Genomic DNA, 24,451 nt, shown 5'->3' on the forward strand with positions numbered 1-24,451 from the left:
TTATGAGATTTCAAATGGGAGATTTTGGTGGATAGAGGAATTTGGTCAACTTATAGTTCCTGACTGGCTTCTCAGCTTACTTGTATAAAGGAAAGATTTACAATAGCTTCAAGACTTGCAAGCCCCTTCTGCCCTGGCTGGGCACGAGTTGGTGAGTTTTTGGGAGGAAGTGAAAATACTTTGCACGTGCTGATGGACTTGTATCTCAGCTGTGCATTTGGTAAATAAAGCCTGTGAGGGACAAGGAGGTCTTGTTAATGCTGTTTTCCTTTGCAGCTCCAAGGCTGGTAATGGCAGCACTGATACTAATGGTACTTTCTGGCCTTTGAGCTACCAGCTCTGAACAGAACTGGAGCAAATCTTCTAAGTTGCTCTGTCTGTCTCTGGATTTTCTGAGCTTTTTTGCTCGTTGTTCACTTCATGATGTTCTACTGCTGCCTACTGCTGTAATATCAGATTAATGTCAGTGATACAACTTGATAATAAAAGCACTATTTTTTTCTCTGTAATTTCTAAACTTACTACCCTTTGAATAGGAGTGAAGTTCTGATTGGGCTCTTTTATTTCTAAGCTAAAAAGGAGGTTAGTGATCTTGTAGAGATTTATTTCAGAGAGGACTGACAAGACAGTTCCAGTGACAGAGAGGGAGAATTTGTAGTGTTCCTATGTCCATGGGGAGTTAGTTCATCTTGCCAGAGAACAATCTGTCTCCAGCTCTGATATGACTTGTGACCATAGTTACTGACACGCAGGGCACTGACTATTAGAGACAGAACTCTCACTGTGCTGACTTCCACGTAGCTGTGCTGTGGATGAGTGGGGCTTGTCTACACAGATCACGTTGAGAAGCCAGTAAGTTCAGGAACTTACAAGAAGGAACCATGTTCTGTTGTCTCCTATCATAGATAAGAGTATGACTTGTCTGGCAGAGACCAAGGAAGGAGAGACCTGTCACTTTGCCTGCAGTGCCCGGTAGATTGGCAGGTGCATCTGCTGTGCACATGGGCCCAGGGACACGGAGTGTTCCTGAGGTATCTGTGCTGATGCTGCAGATAAGAGGACCCTAAGGTAAGGAGATTTCTGCCATTTGAGAGGCATTCTGGCCTGCAGTTCTGTTGTTTTGCCCTAGGAAAGTATTGTTTGGTTTTTGTTTTGTGTTGCTTCCTGTCTGAGATGTGTGTAAGCTGGCTGCATTCTAGAGTTTCTTCAATTGTTCTCTCATCTTGAGGACCACGTAGTGAGATAAGGCTTGTGCTGTAATCTCACTTTTTTTTTTAAGGGGGTAGGGGAGAGCAGGGGGGTGCATATCTCAGGCAGTTTGAATATATGTACTGTGTTGTGAGGATTGACTACAGCAAGGTAAGACTACAAATAGCACTGAGATATGTTTAAGTAACGCAAACGGCCTGCAAAGGGAATCACAAATGGAGGGGGTGTCACTCAAGGCCGCTTGCCTTCAGAAGAAATAGAGGCTTCAGATCTTTGTCTGAAATCAGAGGGGTGGAGCAAAACTTATGGACTGCTTATTTAATTTTTATGTTTAACAATATTTTAAATCAGAAATTTCTATTTCTAAAATTCAAATAATTGCTTAGCCTGTGTCACCATCTTTCAGCATGAAAAGAAAGCAACAAGAAGCTCTAATTTATTCTTGGCTGCTATTTAGAAGTGAGTGAACAGCTTTCAAAAAGAGAGAATTTGAAGATGGTAACTGAAAAATCAGTAGTTTTTAGATTTAGGAGAATATGGAGTTACTGCTTTTACCCCTGTGGCTGTCTCTAGTTTGAAAGAATACATGTGGATGATGACTTTTAAATAGGTAACAAATGCTGAATGACAAATCAAATATCCTTTTCTTTTCTCTCTCCTTCCCCCTCTCTTTTAAAGGCTTGAGGTGATGTAGAACACCTTTTCAAAGCCAATACAGTTTTTAATAGCTTCCGTTTTATCAAAGAGGATTCTTGAGATGAAATTTATTGTGAAATTTACTGAGATGAAATTTATTTATTATTCATAGGAATAGAGCAGTATTACTCAATAAAGCAAATGTATTTCTTTGCATTAGAGATAATCAGTCTGCAGGCACTAATTATTTACCAAGAAACCAGACCTTCAACAGAAGGAAGAAGGGAGTATTGCTTCTGAGCTCTAGTGGGGAAAGGTTGCTGGATGTGGCTGTGGCTGAGTGCAGATGTTGGGAGAGGATCTTGGAAATGAAGAGGATCCCCAGAGAGTACTTGTAGGCAGCATGAGTAGCAAGCTGAGGTTGAGAGGGCTGGAAACTGTTGGGTGAAATGCAGCGGACAGCAGCATCTTCTGATATGTCTGTGAAAAGGGAAAGGATGATTGGGAATGGTAACTGTGAGGATTTGGGCTCTATGTCTCTTAATGCAGATTTTTTTCCATAGTCTGCCTATTTACATATTTTCTTAAAAAAAAAAAATCGTATGGGGAAAAAAAAAAGCCAACAAAAAACAGACACTGCTAGATGGCTTCTGTAATGAGGAAGAGATTTCTATAGTGCCAATGGAAGTTTGGGAAGAAGATTCTTTGTTACTTGGTCGTTTGTCTTCCTGAATGTGTATTGTACCGAAAGAAACTGGTGCGGTATAGAAAGAAACCTTGAGGATGCACCAATACAGTTTGAGCTTTGGTGGTTAGGGCGCTTTTTGGAAGGCTGTGGCTTTGGTTACTTACCTGCTTGTCTCCTCTACATGCTCAGAGAGGTAGCCTTGGAGAGAAAATGATGTGTTTTGAAACAAGTATCGGACTTCCAAGTGAGAAGTGAACCCCTGCTGGCTGCTGTGTTCAGAAGGAGCTCTCAGAGGCTTTGGGCTTGTCCTTCTTACTGAGGATTCCTTGGCACCTGTTTGACTTCAGGCTCTCTCTACCCTCAGAGCTGGTTTTTATCTGTTTGCCTTGACATCTGTGCAAAGCAAATTAAAATGGGATTTTTATGGCACCTAGTTTGTGAAGACATTAATCCTTTTTTGTGTGCAACCCTAAATTAACTGACAGTCCAGGTGATGTGTTTGTTTCGGTAAATGCATGCTAGCATAATAAATAATTGTATCTGTGGGGTTTCCACAAGCCTCTTCTGTAAAGAGCAAAGAAGGGAATCTTGGAGTGAAGAATACTGCAGGTACAAGGTTAAGGCTGAGATAGAGTAAATTTTTAAAGCGAAGGAGGTGTCTGCAGTAGCTCCAGAACAGGAAATTATATTCCTGTTTCCAAAATGGGTGTAATCATCTGTGTGTGTGTGGGGGGGGGGGGGGGGGGGAAGGGGAGGTGAGTACACTGAAGACTCGGGAATAAGGATTATGATGTTTTGATTCTGCCACAGTGACTGAGAAAAGCTGGAATTGTTCTTGGCTGAAACCTTCTGAACCAGTCACATAGAGCACATCTACTTTGTTGTAGGACAGATGGAATAGCTTCAGTTAGGTGCAGTAAAAAGAGTCAGAAAAGCAAAAGAAAAGCATCACATAAGTTGCAATATTTGCATGTAATAATAATTACATAATAATAACATCTTTCAGTGTCATAATATTGCAGCAGTAATTTTCCTCTGTGTTTTCCTGAGTGGTTCCAAGCCTCAGGTATTATGGGCCCTGCAGCAGTAAGTCTGGTTCAGCTTGCATCCTTGGTAGAGTCTGCATGGAGTATTGTACTTGTGCTTTTTGTGTGTTGTCAGGTGTACGGCAGAGCAGCTCTTTATTGGAGAAAAATTGAATTTTGGGGTCAGTGAAGAGGGGTTTGTGTGCATGGCTATGGGTCTGTTGCCATGGAGATGGCTGTGCTGCCTCTGGCTTTGGCTGAGGCCTCCTAGGAGCTGCACCAAGTTTTGGAAGCAGGGCAGGAAGAGCATCTGTTTGCACTGTCTGGAAATCTGCAAGATGTGGTGGTTTGTAACTGCAAGTGCCCAAGCGCCCTGGTGATGCTGTCTGCTGAGTGTTCCTTGTGTGTGCTGCAGGTTAGGCAATGTCTTTATGCATGACACATGTTCAGGATGTTAAGCCAACTGTTCAGAGTGAAAATTATTGCTATTGATCTTGTTCATGTCTAGTTTGTTTTTCACTGTGATTTATGTTTGCTCAAATGGACGGATTGTACTGATCAGGTGCAGAGCACGTGCCGACCGGATTACAATTTATAAGTGGCTCTTATCCCCTTCTCTTAGCAGCCCAGTGTATGGGAATTGATCTGCGCTCACTTATTCTTCCCCAAAGAAACCCGAACTATCTCTCTGCCTTTGGTGCTTACCAACCCCCCACAGAAGTTGCGTGCTCCCACAGCGCCCATCCACAGTGTCCCAGAGCAACCCTCTCACCCCAGGGCCTACAGCCTTAGTCTGAAAGGACACCCCGAGAGCCTCCCCAGCTCAGCCTGGAAAGGGTCGGGCAGGGGCTCCTCTGCTGCTGTTGTGCTTCTGTCCCCTTCCGTGTTTGTGGAATGAGCTTGCAATTGCATTATCTAATGTAAGCTACAGACTGCATTTCTTTGATTATCTGAATATGAAGATAATAATTTATTTGAGTTGGGAGGAATCTTTTAAACATCATCTTGCCCACCTCCCCTGTTGTGAACAGGGACCAGCTGCAGCTAGACCAGTTTGCTTAGAGCTTGGTCCAGCCTGACTTTGGATGTCTCCAGGGCAAGGGCATCCGCCATCTTTCTGGGCAACAAGCTTAGTGCTTCAATGTGCTTATTATAAAAAAAACTTTTTCTTTATATTCTATTTCCTTATAGAAGAGATTCTGAGATTACACAGTAAATTGTATGTGTACTAGTGGGCCTATCGATGTGAAGTGTTTTGTGGGTAAGACAAAACTGTTTTTATACGCATCCTTTATGTATTTAGGATTTAATATAACGATCAAAATAATGTTTTGCTTTCCTGCTGTACTTTCCCGCCACCCCCCATCACAGAATTTGTAAATGCTTCATTTTGAGGTGTGTGATGCAGACCTTGATTGAGTTAGCAGCTGCTCTGCATGTGCAGAGACTTGGGAATTCTGCGTTAATTTTCCTTCACTTAACTATCGCAGTATGAGACAAGGAAGGAGTTCTTCAAATGTTGAGAGTGGGCAAGAACCAGCTGGTATGTTTGTAAATAGCAGAAATACCAGAGAAACAATTATTGTGTTGTACCCCTTTCCATCTCACTGCTGATCAAATGCTATCTCAGTACAGTTTATTTCTTTCCTATTAGTGTTGTTAAGTTTTAACAGCTTTGATTTGGATTTAGTAGCTGGAAGCAGAGTCAAGAAATTGTGTGCTAGAGCCAGCCAGATTTCATAAAAACATTGCAGTGAAGAGAATATTCAGAATTGGAAAAGTGTCTGGAAAGGAGCATATAACCTCTCATGACAAGGTATTAGATCAGCCAGGCAGTGCACATGGCAGTTACGGTATTAAGAGAAGCAGAAGTTAAGCTGAAATGGTGATGGCAGGGAATGCTTTTTGTTATCTTACAATCTGCTCATACTCCTTTGCTGTCATTGAGTGTTTTAACACTTGCAGTATTCATCACTGCAATTTACATTCTCCATCCTCAATAGTCTGATGTACTTCCTAACAAATGCAGCCTTTGTGTTTTGCCAACTGTGTTGGGGGGAAAAAACTGCAATTTTGAAGGAACAGAAGCTCTGGATTTTGTCTACATTTTCTACTCTATGACCCCTGACTTATTTTCTTGTCTGTCAAAGCAATTCCTTTCAAGAACTCAACAATTTCTTCAAAAGGAAGAATATGAGGCAATCTTGCTTCTCCTGTCGTTTCTTTTAATTGTCTCTATGCATCTTTTGTCACTTGGCTCACATTTGGATTCCAGCAGGCTTTATTTTTGTTCTGTATCTGTATTGCTGAAGGCATAACGAGGTAATTTCTCTGATCCTGTAGAACAAACAAGAAAGTCTCATGAGGATTGAAAATTTTCTAGTGCTACCACCCAAATTAATTGGAAAAAAGTAGAAAAATAGGGAGGTAGGGTGGTTTTTGTTTGCATGTAACATCTGTATTTTTAAGAAGTATCTGGAGCAGGAGAAGGTAGCCCAGTTTGCCTTTTTAGAGGTACAACCCCTTTGAAACTGTATCAATGTGAATCAGGAGTTTCTTTTGCCTCTCGGCTTTCCCCAGTTTTTAATATGAATACTCTCCTACAATTTTCAGCCTGACTGGTTTGGTTTAGGTGCAACCTGGTTTTTGCAGATGCATTTTTGCCTCTCATGAAGATTTAGTCTGGGATGCGACACATGTGGCCAGTACTGTTGTGTGAATGACTGACAGTTTTCAGAAAATTATAGTGGGCTGTTGCCATTTATGCTTCTTTTGCATGCCCACGTGCCTTTTAGGAGCACATATTTTAAAAGACACTGCCCTTATTTTGCCCACTTCACCTAAACGTTGATATGTGAATAGAAAAAAGGAAGATTGTAAGGAACATCCTGTACAGGCTGGAATTACTGTATTATGTACAGAAAAAGCTGCACATCTCAAGAGTGTATTACAGAATGTTCTTTTACTTCACTTACAAGCGTTTTCCATATTTTTATCCAAAACTGTTCTGTAGTATTCATGCTAGACTTGGCTAAGATCTTGCCTGCAAATTAATTTGAAAAAAGAAATAATGTGTTGTAATACTAAAAATCTGACTGCAAGGGAGTTCTGTAAACAGACAGCAAAGGTATCCTTTACTCCTCCCAGCTCTTCCGTGGTCAGCAAAAAAGAGGAATCTGTGTAAAAGAGATACTGAAGCACCCATTTAATTAGCAAAGACCAGTGCTGCGTGTGGAACCAGCCTCTGGAGACCTGCTGTGATTATTTCAGTCATTTATGAAAGTAAATTGCATTTCAGGTTCTAAAGGAGCTGAAAAAATGCTGAGCTACAGTTTAGATTCTATTTCTCCAGTAATGTGTGAGAGCATAATGTGGACACGTTTGAGTAAGCAGGTATCTCAGAATGCCTTATATTTATTGTCCCTAGCCTAGCCTGTCATAAGTTGATTGCTTTGTAGCTAAAAATGCAAATTACAAGGTCAAAGACATTTCTTTGTGGTAGTGCCTAAAGTGAAGAAGTTACAAGTGGAAATGTATAGGAATGGCAGGTAGAGCTCTAGAGCTCCTAGTATTTATATATGTTGCTTATAAGTGGTCTTTTATTCGTGTAACGTTGTGTGAAGAGCTAACAAAGATAGTAGCATTTTGCATAGTACAATTTTGTAAGTGTCCTAGCATCACTGATGAAGTGATAAGTTGCTTCAAAAGTAGAGCTTCCTATTTATTTCCATGGAAACTGCAACAGATACTAGGAACACAATAACACTGTTTGATAGGTCAAATTCTCAGCTACAAAATCCTATTTTTCAGTGTAATCACTGTCTATAGCTAATTTGCGTGGCTGGTAAAACAGCCTGAACATGAAGCCATGCTTAGTCGAATAATAGTTGAGATCATGTATCTAATATGCATTCGCAAGCTCCTGGTTTCTCCCCTTATTCAGACAATATACTAGTTAATTTATATATTACCATTTGAAAGCAGATCACCATTGTAAGCAACTTACACTTGTTTATGTAAATCTGTTTTAAACGATCGGTCTTAACTTATTCAGTGTCAGCACCTCTTTCCAGAATGAGGTGAAGGTAGTATTCAAATGGTTTTGCACCTGGTGATGGAGTTCAGCTGTTGTGTGTCAGTGTGCCACTTGATCTCAGCTGGCACACCCTGGAGACAAGCATGTTGCCATTGTGTGCTGAGATTTTTTTGTGCCCATCTGGTTGCCCATTTTCCCAAGTGTAGGAAGGCATATTGCCTTTGTAATTGTGGCCTTCTGTTTGCAATTTTGGCCTTTCACGTGCCCAGCTCTGTCCCTTACACCTATGCTGCCCTTAGTACTTTTCTCACGGTTTCAAGTTGTTTGCTTCTGCACTGGTTTTCTGGCCTCCCACTTGCAAACCCCAAGGCTGATAGTGCAGGTTCACCTGTTAAGCGATTGCCATCACTGGGAAGATCACAGAATCACAGAATTGTAGGGGTTGGAAGGGACCTCTAGAGATCATCGAGTCCATCCCCCTGCCAAAGCAGGTTCCCTACAGCAGGTCGCACAGGTAGGCATCCAGGCAGGTCTTGAACGTCTCCAGAGAAGGAGACTCCACCACCTCCCTGGGCAGCCTGTTCCAGTGCTCCGTCTCCCTCACTGTAAAGAAGTTCTTGCGCATGTTTGTGCGGAACTTCCTATGCTCCAGTTTCTGGCCGTTTCCCCTTGTCCTGTCTCCACTCACCACTGAAAACAGTCCGGCCTCGCCATTCTGCCCCCCACCCCTTAGATATTTATAGACCTGGATCAGGTCCCCTCTCAGTCTCCTTTTCTCAAGGCTGAACAGACCCAGTTCACTCAGCCTTTCCTCATAGGGGAGATGCTCCAGGCCCTTCACCATCTTCGTGGCCCTCCGCTGGACTCAAGATGGCCCCTGCTTTCTTGTTTTGTAAACTTCAGCGCTGGGGGAAAAACAAAGTGAATACCAAAGTACATAATAGTTGTTTAAATATCTAGTAGGCATCTCTTAATCATATTTGTGCACAAAGCTTATCCAACAGTGAGTGTTCAGCTCTCGCAAATGATCCTGTGTGCTCCATGCAGCCTTAACATGTTGTAAGTGTGTGGACGGGAGGTTTGAGTAGATTTTAATGAAGAGTACTGTTTTTGCTAAGGAAAAATGTGATGGGAGTCATCATCAGCCTTGTCTTCTTCAGCATCACCACCTTGACATACCAGGGACTTTCAGGTGAGGACACTTGTTCTGAGACACCATTGTTTCCTTTTCCACTGCCCGTAGGGGAGAGTTTTTCCTATTTCTGTTTTCTCTCAGTTGTTTTTCTCTAAACATTGAAAGCTATGTCTGCAGTCAGCTGTGGATCCCATGAATAATCTCTTTTTGTGCGTTCAAGCCAGTGTCAGTAAAAATGATCAGTTACCACATAGATTTGGAGATGTGTTGTTTTTTTGGCAAATCTAGGTCTTATTTCTTTTGGAAGGGAAAATTCAGCTAGTACTTGTTATTTGAGGGCTCTAATAGATCTGTTTGATGTCCGCAGAATCACTGTCTGCTCTCAGGGCCTTTCCAAAGTAATGGGCAAAATTAGGGCCTTTCCAAAGGCTACCTGGTGAGCCCTGTGATCTAATCTTTGTACTCCTGTTTCTCATCCCTCATCCTAGACAGTGGCCAAGATGTACCTTTGGAAGCTCTGAGAATGAAATTTTCATAAGCTTATTTAAAATAAAAACACCACAATGCTATGCTTCAATTACGCTATTTTTAAAATAGCTCTTGATTTGCAAAATGATTCGCTGTGTTGGAAGAGTCTTAATTAGAAAATCCCTGGTGGCTGTTGAGTGCTTTGAGTTGTTCTGATTAATCAGATACTACACTGTGTGGAATAATTCTGCCACGACCTGGGGATTCTCTTATACAATTTGCTGCTACTCAGGGGTTCCCAAAAGACTGATTGCAAACTGAGACCATCTCAGGAGCATGCATTAAAAAATACTACTCTTTTCTTCTTCTGACATTTGCAAAGTGAAGAAATGGAATAACGACTGAAATCTGGTTATAGTTATGGAAGTGGGTAGCAGAAAATGCATTTGTTCTGTGGAGAAGGAAGTGGTCAGACTGGAGAGTTTTCTCTCCTCTTTTTCCTTTAACATTTTGACTGTGTTTTATTGGTGAGCCTTCTGGGATATTTTGTGAGTTGTCTTTTAAGCCTTGTAACTACTGCAGGAGGAGCCTGTAGTAAGAGTTCACGTATGCTAGCAGTGAGTTAGTAGTCAACAGGGAGTATTAAATTAGGGACCTGCACTGCAGCAATACTTACCCAGGAAACACACTAGAAAGTGCCATATACAAGGGCTGTTTTGAAAGTAATGCTTCCTGTTTTGTTATGCTAGCTCACAATGTCAGAGGTAAATGTTGATGGTATGGCAGTAGAGGTTGACCCTTCCTACTAATATTCAATTACATTTTGTTGCCCTGGTTTCTTTCTGGGGAGATTTTTGTGAGGGATTTATGAGATCAAAGCAAAGTGGTTTCAAAATAGAAAAGAAATGGCACATAGAAGTTGTATACATGAGTTTAAAACCAGCTAACTGTTCATTTGTGTATTTCTGCTAAGAACTACAGCAGTGATGTCTGTTGTAATAGCAAACCAGAGCTCTTGGCAGATCTTTTTTCTCAGATGAGCATCACTCAGGGTGCAGTGGGAACATGCTGCAGTGTGCACCAACATGGGGAGGTCACAGATGTGAGTTGTGTTTAAGAAATGAGCACTTAGATTGTTTGTGAATATTTTTTGAGTATTTTTGAGATACTGTTTTGCTGAGCAAAACCTTTGATGTATTGCAGAGAGCAAAATTTGGTAGTTCCTTTTGTTAATTAATCAATTTTGGGGTGTCCAGAAGCTTCTTCAGAAACATTGGCCTACCCTTCTAGGGCTCTTTATTAAATAAATAAATGAGAGATTTCCTTGATAGATATGTCATATGCTCCCCTGCTTTTATTTAATGTAATTTTTTTTTTTGCTACAAATTTCAAAAAGGCAGATCAATTTTGAGCACAAAAAGCAAAATAAAGGACTCCGAACAGTCCTGCTGCTGGTACCAGGCAAATTGCTGTTACCTTGGAGCTTTCCCTCTGCCTGTGTGATGTTTTATGGAGGCTAGTAGAGAAATGAATTTTAAATTTTTAGTAGATGTTTTTATGTAAATATTTTAGAAACTACCTGTGAAAATAGCTAAGCACCATTATTCCATCAAAACAAGAAGTGAACTGTGCACGCAATACAATATTAATGCAGCATCTGACTCAGTAATGGAATCAGTAGTATCACAAACTTGGAAGATTATTTGTTTTTCACATCTGTCATAAAGTCCACTGTATTTTTTGTTTTGTTTACTTGCATTTCAGTGAGAAAAATCCTGCTGGGGTTCTGCAAACCTGATTTATTAAAAAAAAAAAAAAAAAAAGAGCTCTTGTATATGAAATAGAGGAAAGAGGACCAAACAGCTGTCAGCACCAGGCAGGGCTGTCTTTTGCTGAAAAGCTGTTCTGTCTTTCCCTCCCCAACTGTTGGGGAGTTGGTTTAATGAAAGCTACTTCTTTCCAGTACCGTCTTTGCCTCATTGCTACTTCATGTAGCTGTGGTTCTTTGTTATCCTGAAACAGTAAATTGAGATTTCCTTTTTTCTGCGTCATCCTCTGGAAAGCTATGAAGCACCTGTAGATTAATTCCAAGACCAATTCCATAAAAGATGTATTAAAAATGTGTGGAAAATTTAAATAAACAAATGGCCTTGTTGTGTAAAAGTAAGAACAAAAAATAATTGGTAAATTAATAATGTTTGCAGACGTACCACTTGACAGAAAGAGGTTACTTTGGGGGGGTGGAAAAGAGCTACCGATTAATATCTGTTATAGCTGAGGAAGCATGAAAACTCTTCATAATGCATCATATTTAAATGTGACAAGGAATTCTTGCAAGCAAAAAATAACCCCAAGAATATTTACATGGGTAAAGAGGAGGATGCTTGTATTTCTTCCTCAACATTTGTTCTGTTTCCCAGCAACACATAAAGGATAAAAGTTACCTTTCTATCATATATTAATAAACATTAAAGGGAATAATTTTAGTGTCAGTTACTCTGAGTTGTATTTTCAATGTATTTTTCAAAGTTGCGTGAGTCTAGTAATTGTATTATCAGTGTGTGCTAAAAGGGATGTTTGAAGGAAATAGCAATTTGAAATTGGTGATGCCTTCTTGTTGCTGGTGGGCTGCGGAGAGCAGCACTGGGGCGCTGATGGTGCTAAGGGGATGGGAGGAGCGGAGTGGTGGCAGGAGGTGAGTCTGCGGCAGCAGGGGTGAGGCCCTGGCTCACAGACAGAGTTATCTGAAGGGTTGAAAGTGATAAAACCCCCACACAGATCAATCAAATATGTCACAACTAATTTGTCAGTGACACAGAAATGCTCCCCAGTTAAGTTTGCTCGTTTCCAAGAAGTGGGAATAGTCCTTTGGGTCATTTCACAATTCTTTTAGTGCTGGGCAGTATAAAATATGTTTTTAATTTGTCTTTTTTTTTTTTTTTGCAGATTATCATTTTCAAGTCCTAGGGAGACTCAAGAGAGTAATACCCTCCACTGATGCTTGTAATGGCCCATAAAAATGATGGGGTATTCATTGTCTGCAGTGCTTTGAAAGCATGTAAGCTACAGCTATGTGGCTGCCATTAATATTTTAATGAGACATGGCAGGTGTTTTTTGCATTTGTGTATGCTCCAGATGCTTTATGAAGTATCTAACTATGATAGTTATGAGTACATCTTTCCATTAGCACATTTTACCTGTGAAGTTTGAAATGGTAAATTAACCTCTCCATCCCTTAAATACCAGAAGTTTTTGTTTTGTTTGTTGTTGGGACACTTTGAACATGAACCTCAAAAGGAATAATCATCACTAAAATAAATCAAGTTACAGGCATGACACCTTTTCTCTCCTCAGTGTGCAGGCTGTGCTGGGGTCTCTGGAACTGAGCTACTTCCTCAAGTGGGGGTAGAATGAGTCAGGATTTAACAACGTCTTCGTGAGTTCTTATGGAACTATTTTATTCTCATCATTATAGTGCTGATTTTTCAAATTGCATTGAATGGGCTCTAGAGGCAACTGGAAACTCAGAGTAAAATGCTGTGATTTTGTTTTTTCTTTCTTTACTTTCAATCTAGAACATCTGCTGTTTTAATTTCAAGCTTCTTTCTTTGCTTTTGAAGTCGTCTTGTATGTTTTTAGAGAAGAGACATCTCTTGAAGGCACCTCTCATATGTAGGGAAAACTAAAGTTTTTAAAGCAGCATCATGATCTGTGGTAATCTTACAGTTTTAGCAGAGATCCAAATGTATCATGGATATGGAGTTTTCCTGGATTTCTCCATAGGTGCTGGGGGATTGGCAGCACAGGATAGAGGGGTTTTGTATAGTTCCCTGTCTTGAATATTTTTCTAGGAGAGCAGTGGAGTGTTGCCATTTGTCAGTAATAATTTTTCCTTAGGTTTTCTTTTTATAAATTTTTCTTTTTTAAGAAAATAACATCATTTTAACAATTTGAAGGAAGAAATCTTTATGCTAGTTTGTGAAAACAGACATCCTTATTTAAGATATCTTGGAACACAGGGCACTATTTGTTCTGCTGTGTACATAAACAATGAGGTCGATATAGTTATGAGTTCTGTACTTCTCTCTGTTCCGACACTAGTTCAGAATTTTGGGATTGAATGGAAGTGTCTTTGAACTTCTTTTCTCTCTTGAAAATTGTTCATAGATGATTCTGGCAGGTTTATCTGGTAAATAGGGACTTTCTGCAGCTCTTACCCTCCATCAGGTGTAGTTCTGCACAGGGCAGATGAGCTCTACTCCTGCCCACCTGTGTCTGTACTAGTAGTCTAAATCAACCAGCACTGTAAAGCCCTGTGCTTGCTTATGTTTAACTTTTCTGCCAAACTTATAGAGTGATTCTAATGTGGTTTTCCTCAGTATGCATCTGTGAGCAAACCTATTTAATGCCAATCTGTGGTCTCTCACTGGAAAATCAGAGGTTACCTCTCCAACTGTTATATGCTGTTGTTTGAATGCCTCTTCATTAAGCGTTATTTAAGCTTGCATAGGAACCTTAACACCTGAATGGCTTCTTACAATGTCTCTTGGAAAAGGAAAATTGCTAACTCCTTTTCATTAGTTTGCCTTTTTAATACAATGCCTTATCCAGATTGAATTGATGTAAGAAAGTAACTTTTATACATATTCATTAGTTTGCATTTGAGGTGCTTTCCTTGCTTATTCTCAGTGCGCTGAAAGCAGTGGTTTGCTTTGGGGACTTGAATGGCACTTGGATGACATACTTGTGGGTGCTTATTTTGTTAAGTAAGCATGCACCACATGCTGCACTGTTTGTTTGCCTGTTTTTTTTTCCCCCACCATTCATTTAATATATTTGATGAGGTTTGCTTGTCCCCAACAGTAGTTCTATGTCCAGCTTCTTATTTAAATAAAGCAACTCAAACATGTTTCAAATACAAACAATGCAAGTGTTTCATTAGCTGTGGAATGATTTTGCACTGTTAACATATTCATTATTAACTTGTTTCTACAGTCATTGCTGAATGTAATCAGAGAAATAAAAACCCATATTAAAAATTCAAATAATCTTTGTAAATTAACCCACATAGTTGGGTTAAAAATTATCTCTTGTTAGCTTTTGGATGTTTCTTTGGGAAGGTAGGTAAAAACAATTGAATGAGAAAGAGCTTAGTTTTTCTTTTGCAACAAGTCAGATGGACTAAAGACTTAAAGAAGATGCAGTACTGGTTTGGCTTGCCTGGATTTGTTGTTAGTATTGTGGCCTGTGGATATAAGCAAGGTAAGGCTCCTTATGAAGGCTTCTGAGGTGAAAAGCAGACAAAATGACTTTTGTAGAATATGGCATTGAGATCATAAACAAACAAGACCCCCACCCTTGTTACATAATAGTGGGGTTCTCCAAAACAAAAACAATTTTTGTTTTAGAATGCTTTGTAAGTGTAGCCCGGATTCCTCTCATGGGTGAACTCCTCCTGGCTCAGCTGGATGTGGGACAAGTGTATCTGTATCCTAGAGCAGTGTGTGAGAAGTTCAATATCACTTACAGTTGTCTTTCTTGATTCAATCCCAATCAGTGTGAATCATGAACAAACTTCAGTGCATTCCTGTGTTTTGAGATTGGTGTTGGATGATCACAGAATGGTCAGGGTTGGAAGGGACCTCAAGGATCATGAATCTCCAACCCCTGCCACATGCAGGGCCACCAACCTCCCCATTTAGTACTGGATCAGGCTGCCCAGGGCCCCATCCAATCTGGCCTTGAACACCTCCAGAGATGGGGCATCCACAGCCTCTCTGGGCAGCCTGTTCCAGCACCTCACCACTCTCTCTGTAAAGAATTTGCACCTGACATCCAACCTAAATCTTCCCTCCCTCAACTTAAAACCATTTCCCTTTGTTCTGCTGTTATCAACGCTCTCAGAGAGTTGACTCCCCTCCTGTTTGTAGGCTCCCTTCAGGTATTGAAATGCTGCAATGAGGTCACCCTGCAGCCTTCTTTTCTCCAGGCTGAACAAGCCCAGCTCCCTCAGCCTCTCTTTGTAGGGGAGGTGCTCCAGCCCTCTGATCATTTCTGTGCCTCTCCTCTGGACCCTTTCCAACAGCTCCCTGTCTTTCTTGTACTGGGGGCTCCAGACCTGGATACAGTTCTCCAGATGGGGCCTCACAAGGGTAGAGTAGAGAGGGACAATCACCTCCCTGTCCTTGCTGGCCATCCCTATTCTGATGGAGTCCAGGATACCATTTGCCTTCTGAGCCACAAAGGCACACTGCTGGCTCATGTTAAGCTTTTCATCTATCAAGACCCCCAGGTCCTTCTCTGCAGGGCTGCTCTCAAGGACTGCTCATCCAGTCTGTATGGATGCCTGGGATAACTTCATATTTTAAACCACAGTGATTTTCATCCTTACTCTCGAAGTTTTGTTCTTCACATGCATCTTCAAGCATTAGGGATTACTTGTCTGCTGCCAGGAGAACAACAATTGTTTGCATAAGTCTTTTAAACTTCTTAGAAGTCAGCAGTTTTTACAGGAGTGTCCTCTGCCTCAGCCTGGTTGCTTTAGCTCCTGTAATTCCTGGACTAGGTGGCTTCCCCTCCTTCATTTCATCATTTTGGGAATTGTTGCAGCTACTTTCACACTCAAAGTTATTTTATTTTACCCATTTTCCATTCAGACTGATGAGTGTTTCTGCTGCAGATGTCTCAAATCTCTCCTACTGTATGGCTCAGGAAAGGATCCACACATTTTTCTTGTATGTAAGTCACCACTTGAAGTATGTTAAACATCTGCGGAGAAATTAAAAAGGGCTTTTTCTCTGTGCTCTTAGAAGACCTTTCAGATTTGCAGTAGCAGTCGTCCAGGGACAACTGAAATGGGCCAACTTCATTTTGTCTTCCAATTTACTTGGAACAGTACAAAATCTCTGTGTGTTCCCTATTTAAGTTATTAGAACTAATCATGTTGCTGTTACTGAAATGGTTTCATCTGTAAGTGGACACTTTTTTGTTCCTTTGCAGAAGATCTGAAATCATTGTTGATTTTTGTCGTATATTTCTGTTGCTACCTGTCTACAGAAGTCAAGAGAAATTGTTGAATTGTTTTTATGCTCGGTTTGTTTGTTTCCATGTGGTAGAAACAGAAATCTGAAACATTTTTGTGAGCTGACAGTGGATGATTCAGTACAAAAGAGGAGCAATTACACAAATGCATCCTGTAAGCATTCCCAATCGCAAAAACGAAGTAGTGAAATTATAACCTTATTTAAAGAAAAAAAAAAAAAGGTGAGACAAAGAATTACGAAAGACATTTGCTGGAACATAAATAATACATACTTTGTTTTCTAATGATGGGTGAGTTGAGTATTTAGAAAGCAGGATAATGATACAGTGACTAGCATGTTGTTTTTCTTATGAGCTTTGTCATTAAGTTCAATGATTTTCTGGACCAAACAGTACATGGCATAGAATGTTCCTAATGTCTCTACTGGGATGATTTTGAGCAAAGAAAAGAGAATTCTTTGAAAGAAGGCTGACTGGAGAGCAGCTGCTACATGTATCTTATAGCAAAGTTCTGTTGCGATTGGGGGAATATAGAAAAATGAAGAGTCATTGTGGAGAGAGTCCCAATGAGAATTGTTTTTGTAAGTAAAACCTTTGATCAACAAAATCATAAATTATATTTCAGGACTTCATAAGTTTTTAGGAAAACAAAACCTAAAACCCAACCTCTTGCTTTTGGTCACACCAGAAACATCAGTAATCTTCACAGTGAAGCACCTTACCTTTCCCAAGCTATTCTCTGGGAACATCTCTCTTTCCTTTGGAAGGCCAAGGTCTCTCTAGATTGGTATTTCTTCAGTGCATTGCCTTGCTGTGGTAGTCAGATAGAGGAGGTCCAAGGGAATTTTTTGGTAGTGTTTGATTTAGGGTCATACTGATTTTCTCCTGTCTGTAACTTAGTCTTTCAGAAATGTGTGTCGGAGTCCTCAGCTTTTCCTTTATCTCCCATCGTCTTTCTACTGAGTCCCCTCACAGAACTGGGGAAAGCAGAGACAGCTACTAATTGCAATCACCCATGGAGGGGAAAGGAAGAAGTGCATGTTTCTGAGTATAACATTAATGCAGACCTTGTATATTAACTTGTCTGACAGCATCTGTATATAAAGAATCAGGAGCAAATATGCCCAGCTGCTGACCTGATGAATGGCTGCATGGCTGAGCTGTATGAAGAATACAATTCTGCTTCTGTTAACTCGGCGCTTCAGAGAGTGGCAAGTATAGTCAAACTGGTGCAGAAATGACCTCAGATCTTTCCTGGTTGTAAAAAAAAAAAACAAAACACAAGACTGTGTGGTAGGACAAAATAATTTCTACTCCATTAAATAGCCATTACTAAGGTGTCTTTCAGCTACAAACTATAATTTCAGCTACCTAGGAGTACGGAAATTGGTTCTATTATATGGGAATCTTTCTTCCTTTTTAGAGTGCAAGATAGCCTCAATTATCAGTGATAATGTAAGGTCCGGCTTCCAACTACCAGTAATTACTGCAGGCTTTTAAAATTTTGCTCTGCTATTAAGTATCATTCATTTTAAATTGTGTGTATATTTGTGCTTTTTTTTTTTTTTTTTCCATGATAAGTAAGCCAAGGAAGACCAACCAACCAGCAATTTAGCCAAATTATCCAGTTGTGTGTATGCTATTAGAAAGTATGAATTTCAGATAGCCACTATACTACAGTATGACACAAAAACTAATTTGTTTTACAGTTTTGTCTTAATATCTTGGGTAAAAAGCTGGAGGAGTATTGGGTACAGAAGAATTATTTAGCATAAGTAGGATGCTGCTGGACCTCATGTGTTGCATTCTGGTCTGGTCATGTTTTGTACAGATGTGAGGGCAGGAAGAAGTCACGTGCAGCGTTTGAGGTTGCAGGGTCTGGGGAGGAAGGTGGAAAGGTGTGATTCCTGCTGCTATGGATGTTACAGCAGCTTACAGCACAGGTGAAGTGCTAGAGCTCTGAAAGACGTTAAGTTTCTCAGAGCTTCGCAAGCAAGATCCTTTTGGATCTAATGTTAGCAGGCTTCTTGGATAGGACAGGGTTTGTTATGTCCCTTCTGGAAGATAGTGATAGGGACTGGAGCTGGCCCTGTAGCTGAGGCAGAACTGAGAGCATCTGTTGTGAAGTCATCTGTTAGTGATCACATCTTAATAGTGCCAACATCCCTGTACGTGCATCGCAGATGTGTGAGAGCAAAGTCAGATAAAGGAGCATCTGAAGAGACGTGGCAAAGCCTTTGTAGTATGGCTGCCAACAGAAGTGGCTACAGGCTATCTGCAAACCAAGTGCTGCCTGGGGGTAAGGTGATGGTTTAAAAACAAATCCTAAATGCACTTCTTCCTGTGTTAATGCTGCTGCTTACAATAAGTTTCAGCACAGCAGTCAGGCAAAGCCTAAATAAACAGCTGTGTTACTTGGCATCTCTTCACCTGGGAAGTTATTTCATGACATGCGGGTTCAAAATGGCCCTTTTCAGAGTTTTTTCATAAAATAGAAGGACAAAAGCTTTTCCTCTTCTACCAAGGATGATGAAAAACAGATTGTTAGAAAAATTCAGTGCTTCACTTGCATCCCTGCACGCAAGCTGTTTCAGTGAGGTCATTGGATTGGTTCTCTGAGGGCAGCTAGGACAAAGCCAGGTGCAGAAGAGAGGCTTGGTGTCATACCAGGCTGCCAGAGGACATGTGGATCAAGTACTACTTCTGCAAATTATTTATTCTGTTTTTACCAATGTTTTTACCTTTTCTGAAGCATTTCCTTTTAGGTAGAAAATATTTTTACCTCTATCTAACTAGAAAGAAATGAATCCAGAGTAGGTAAAAATAATTAATCTCTGTGTCACGGGGTCTGCTGTGGGCAGCACACAAAGTCCTTGGCTTTAAAAAAAATTTTGGTTGTACTTTTGCAGTATGAAAAAGAAGTTAGTCCCTTAGGCACTATGACTTAAAAAGTTAATAACCTTGAAAAGATTTATACTCTTGTTATGATGAGAGTAGTAAATCTGGGTGTTCTCTTTCAGTTTTTTAATTTCCTTGCTTAGGTTTCAAAGGCAGTGCTACACATTTGTCATATTTCCCTGATGTGGGAACAATCTAAGTCCTGAGGTTGCAGAAGCAATATTTTTTGAACTTTTATTGTTCTGTGGTGCTCAAAGAGTTTCAGGTTCTTTGAGGTCACCTGTTTTAAAACAGGGGTGGGGAGTTCGGTCAGGTCAAGTGTACTTCAGCAGAATGAGTGGGTTTGGTTACTTCCTTGATTGGCTTAAATGATCATGGCAGTTGTTGAAGGATTGTAGTTTATTGAAAAGAAGAAAATGGTTGCTCCCTGCCTAGAAATTGTGTCCGATTAATGAGACATAAGCACAAATGTGAGATGGAAAAAGTGGCAGTTGGTTTGAGGATCTGAGCAATTACCAAAGTAGTGCTTTATTATCTCCCCTTAGGTATATTCATCTGAAAGAAATAGGGGGTGTCCAAGATCTTAAGCATAATGTAGTTCCTTTAGAATCTGTCTATTACATAGTAAATCCATAAAATACTCAAGATTTTAGGAAGTCACAAATTCATTTGTATTAATGATGAGTTCCCTCAGTCACTTTGAAGTTTCGAATGTTTGCTGTAAGAGCAGTTTAGAAATCATACCTCAAGAAATTTTAACTTTTCTACATTTTCCCAGCAGTCCTGACATCGTTTTTGCAGACTTCTTTTGTGGTACCATGTTAAGACCAGAATGTTTGCGTTATGAATTGTTGAGCCAACAAACAAAGCCAATTGTAGTAAATGTGGTTTTGTTTGGTCTTTAGTGTACAACATCTAAAAAGTAATTTGCTGCCAGTGGCGAAAAAAAAAAAAAGCAGAGCCAAATAAGATTTTATGTTATTTTTTTTCAGAGACTTTAGTGGGTGTTGAAACATAAACTTATTTTAAGATTTTTGAGATTCCTGGACTTCAGTTATTCAGAAAAATGTTCTTATACTGTTAGGCAGTTCTATTTTGCAGGAAGTACATGCACTTTTGAACACATTTGTGTTATACATTTAACTCAATACTTCAGATGTAAAGCAGGACAAACAGCTTGATATCATGGGTTTAAGTGTAGGATGCTAACATGAGAAAAGTTTTGATGTGTTTTCAGGAAGTATTCTTTGTGCGTGTGGTTTTTTTTTCCTCCATGTATAAAGGTAATTGTATCAGCCTGTGTGTATATATATATGTTTTTTTGTTTTTTTTTTTTTGGAAACAAGTATGCAGTAACTATAAAGAATTACAAGAATCTGGATTTGCTTGATTAGGGGATTTGGACCAGATCATCTCCAGACATCTGTGCCAGCCTTGACCTCTCTGCAATAAAATAATGCACTTATTCATGCTGCGAATGCCAGCATGTATTCTGGTAATCCCTGTTTCCAGTGGAGACAAGTATGCAAACAACATACATGTGACATAAGAAAGGTATTTGATATCTGCTTATCTTGGATTGCCAGGAGTGTTTCCAGGGAATTACCTTTTAGCAGAAAGATCTCCATAAAACACCTATCTCAAAACACCTCAGAAAATTAAATTTTTGAAATTTAATATTGTAATTATCCTGGTGTTTTAACAAGAAAATTTTTTTCCCATCAAACATGAGGGTAGAAACTGAGTTTTTTAATAGATTGTTTTTAAGGAAAGGTTATAATGACAGAAGCCCAGTGTCTAGCCTTTTTTTTTTGCTTGCTGACTTCTTTTTTCTTAAAGAAGGGTGCTGCCAGCTCCTTTCCTGTGATGTTGCATTGAATGTGAGTAGGGTCTTCAGGAGGATCTGTGGTGGGAAGGATGTGTGGATCCTGTGAACCCCACTGTAGGTGGAGGGGAAAATTGGCACACAGAGGAGAGCAAGCTGTGAGAAGGAGGATTTTGTTAGGTTGTGGACTTTGTTTTGGTTTAGTTATGTGCTGATGAATGTTAATTATGTGAGATGATTTTCATACCAGCTAATGGACTGGGCTCTCTGATTTGGTAAAGAGCAATATTTCTTTCTTTTTTTTTTTTTTTTTTTTTTTGGATGGCTGCATGTCAAATTGATTTATTTTGGATTACAAACTCCAGTTTCCATGGGGATCATCCTTCTGCTTTTTAAAGGTACTATTAAGAGTCTCTTACCTTTTATGAATTACGCCTAAGAGCTATTACTGCAAAACTGTTTCAGCTGTTGATGCTTAAATCAACACTTTGTATCTGGCATGAAATCTGAAGAGGGTACAGTCTGGGATAAAAAGTAATTTTCTGCTCTTTTGAATCAAATAACACACACCCTAATAACGTTTAATACTCCAAGAACATGACTCCGTGTACATACGGTGAACTTAAAACACCATGAAGGCTGGGTGTTGTCTGGGCAGCACAGTGTGTCAGACTCAATCTGTTTTCTCAGCATACTTATGTGAAGTTGTGTATGTTACACGGCTGCCTAGTTGTGGTGTTTCTCAGTTAAAAAATGAAGGGGATAACTAGAAACAATCACCCTTTCAATCTGAATTGGTATAATTGGCACATGGAGGTTTTCATGAAATTATTAATATTTATGATACAAGAGAATAAAATGACTTTGTTTGTCAGGTTCTATACGTACGTTAGTTTCTAAAATGAAAAGAGCTGCTTCTCATGCAGTGGTTGCTGTTAGTTATTTCCTGTTCTTCTTTACCTGGAGATATTGTCAAAGGCACAGAGAAGCTGTATGCTTCCTTCCTCCTCGTTCAGCCTGCGTACTGCTAAGGTTGTTAGCCATCCAGATGTAGTAGGAGTTCAATGTAGATGTAGCCCATAAAGCTATAAAGACCTAAGATACTTCTTTGGGAATGAAAAAAACACTTTTTATCTTCTTTCTTTGCAACCAATATGGGATATGCTTTTTCACACATGATGGTTTATAAATGCTCCTCATGTCCCATTTGGCATTGACTTGCAAGTAAACAGCAACATACTAAATTTTCCAATTGCTTATTCACCCAGACATTCCCTCAGTGTCTCCCAGCTGACCAATATAATCCCATGTATTCTTGAGTTTAGAATCCAAGATTATGTAGCCCTGAGCCAGTTTTTCAACAGAAACACCTCAGAAAAGAGCCCCCGATAAGAAAGGGCAGTTTTGTCCACTGTGAGAACTGCTTAATGTAGTCGTAGCCCACGGAGGGTATCGTTAGATTGGTGACTTTCATGGGTTCAGCAGTGAATGACTTGTCCAGAAAGAACAGAGTGGCTCTACATAATGGGAAAAGATTCCAAGCGCAATTGCTGTAATACTTGTTGAATTACCTTGTTGCCTGGAAGGCTGTTATCCTTTTCCACGGGAAGGAGTGCCTTCTCAAAGGTGAGGAGGAACAAAATGGAGTGTGCTTTGTTCTTAAGCTTCTTAATATTTGATTCTATACGAAGTTTCTGGTGTAATTTTTTCTCTTGAGTAGGTGGCTTTGAAAATGCATGATGGGAAACACTTTATTTGAAAGCCGTAGCAGAAAAGGCTGTCAGTCTACACAGAAACTGATGTGGTTCATCAGGTCGGAGTGGCTTATAAATTTGCAAATTACTCATAGCTGCAGGGGAGGAGGAAGTTGTTTCCTTGAGGGATGTTCACTCATTAATTTCCATTGTCCCCAGCGAGCACTGCTTATCCTTTTTTTTCCCTTCTCAAGCTCTATTTCTTTCTGTCTGAAGAGCTCTTCCTCATCTTGGATGCACTATATCTTATGCTTTATTTTTTCATTTCCATCTAGGATAAGTGAGTACCAGAGTCAATTTCATTGATTTGTGGCTCTGTGATGTATAAGTGGCTATGACATAATTTGTCAAAGTAGTTCAACAGTTGAAAAACTAGAATCTTTAATCAAGCTTCTCTCTACGATCCTGAAGTGTGTCTTGGGTTTTCTTTAGCAGCTTCTAAAGAATTATTTAAAAGCCCTCTGTTTGTTTTTTTTTTTCCCTTCCACTTTGCATTTATTCCTAATGAAGATGAAGCTTGCTTTGGAAATAAGGTTATAAAATCAATACAGGTCAATTGTGGAAGATGCTAACCTAAAAAAAAAGAAGGAAAAAAAAAAAAAAGAGAAAACAATACCTTCCCTACTGCATTGTAATAATATATTATTACTCTGTGAGAAATATTTCTTGAATAACTGGAGAGTTAGAGATACTTGTTGAAAGCCAGGGATTTGACTGACTTAATATCTCATAGCAACTTAGGAAGCATTAAGTAGATGGGTTGAATACTGCCTCTTGAATCTATTGTAGCATCTGCCAAAACCAGATGAGAATTTCATTCTTTAAAATACATCAGGTGGTAAATACATAACTCAATATTTTGTCAAATATCAAAAAGGAATTTGCAGAAGATGAATGACACAGTATGTGGAAAACAAAATTGCAAATGACATTTAAATACTGCAGATTTAAATAGCATGTCTGTGAGGTAGAGTTCAGTGCTAATTCTGTGTGCTTTTATTGAAATGGTACCACTTTACCAAGGAGCTAAATTTGTCTGTTATTTCTCAGTACTTGTTTTCGTTTGTCTCTTTGTGATATGCATGTTGACCACATGACCATTATGTTCTTGTTGGCATTTTTGTTCTGTGGGCAACCACAGGAAAGCTGTACTCTGCAAATAAAATCATTATTATTTATTTTTAGTTGATTAAAGAGAAAAATCAAGCCAAAGAATGGTATTGCCATTGTTTGTGGGAGGCTGCAGCTACTTTTTCATATCTCAGTTAGTAGCGTAAGATGTTTTCTCTCTGGGTTTATATTGCTTACCCAATTGAAACACTAGCGAATCTGTCCGTCTCATTAATCAATTATGTTTCAACTCAGAGGAGCTTCCATTGTCAATAATATACATTGTTAACAACAAGCAGCTGTTGATACAGCCTGCAGTGAGAATGGCTTTTCTTGCCAGTAGGAAGCTCAACTCTAGGTGTTGTCCAGCTGCAGTAGTGTAAAAGGGACTGTCCTATCAAATAGTGTTTTTGTGCTGGTGCATTTGTTTTGTTGCTTTTATGATGTTTGTGTGAGAAATGTTTAGCTGTAACATTAGGCAGCTTTCAGTTTCAACTGAACAACTTGCTTAGAAATACATAACCTTACATGTAACTTCAAAAATAAGTGCTTCTAACTTACGGTGGTTGCCTTGCACGTTCTTCTACCATGTTCCACTTTCAGCACTTTTAGTGCTGAAAATCTG

At 39.7% G+C, this 24,451-nt stretch overlaps 1 protein-coding gene across 2 annotated transcripts in view; it reads left to right on the forward strand.

Annotated features, from left to right (window-relative positions):
- GPR176 (G protein-coupled receptor 176) overlaps positions 1 to 24,451 on the forward strand; it is a 31,215-nt gene that overhangs the window by 2,901 nt on the left and 3,863 nt on the right. The window contains exon 1 of one of the 2 annotated variants that reach the window (XM_048947462.1): positions 12,158 to 12,255. The exons of the other annotated variant lie outside the window; for it this stretch is intronic. Coding sequence (XP_048803419.1) covers positions 12,195 to 12,255 — 61 coding nt within the window. The 5' untranslated portion in view covers positions 12,158 to 12,194. Of the gene's footprint in view, positions 1 to 12,157; positions 12,256 to 24,451 lie in introns of those variants that run through there. 2 annotated transcript variants of the gene reach the window in all.

The sequence above is a fragment of the Lagopus muta genome, chromosome 6 (genome assembly GCF_023343835.1).
Source record: "Lagopus muta isolate bLagMut1 chromosome 6, bLagMut1 primary, whole genome shotgun sequence".
NCBI classification, from domain to species: Eukaryota; Metazoa; Chordata; class Aves; order Galliformes; family Phasianidae; genus Lagopus; species Lagopus muta.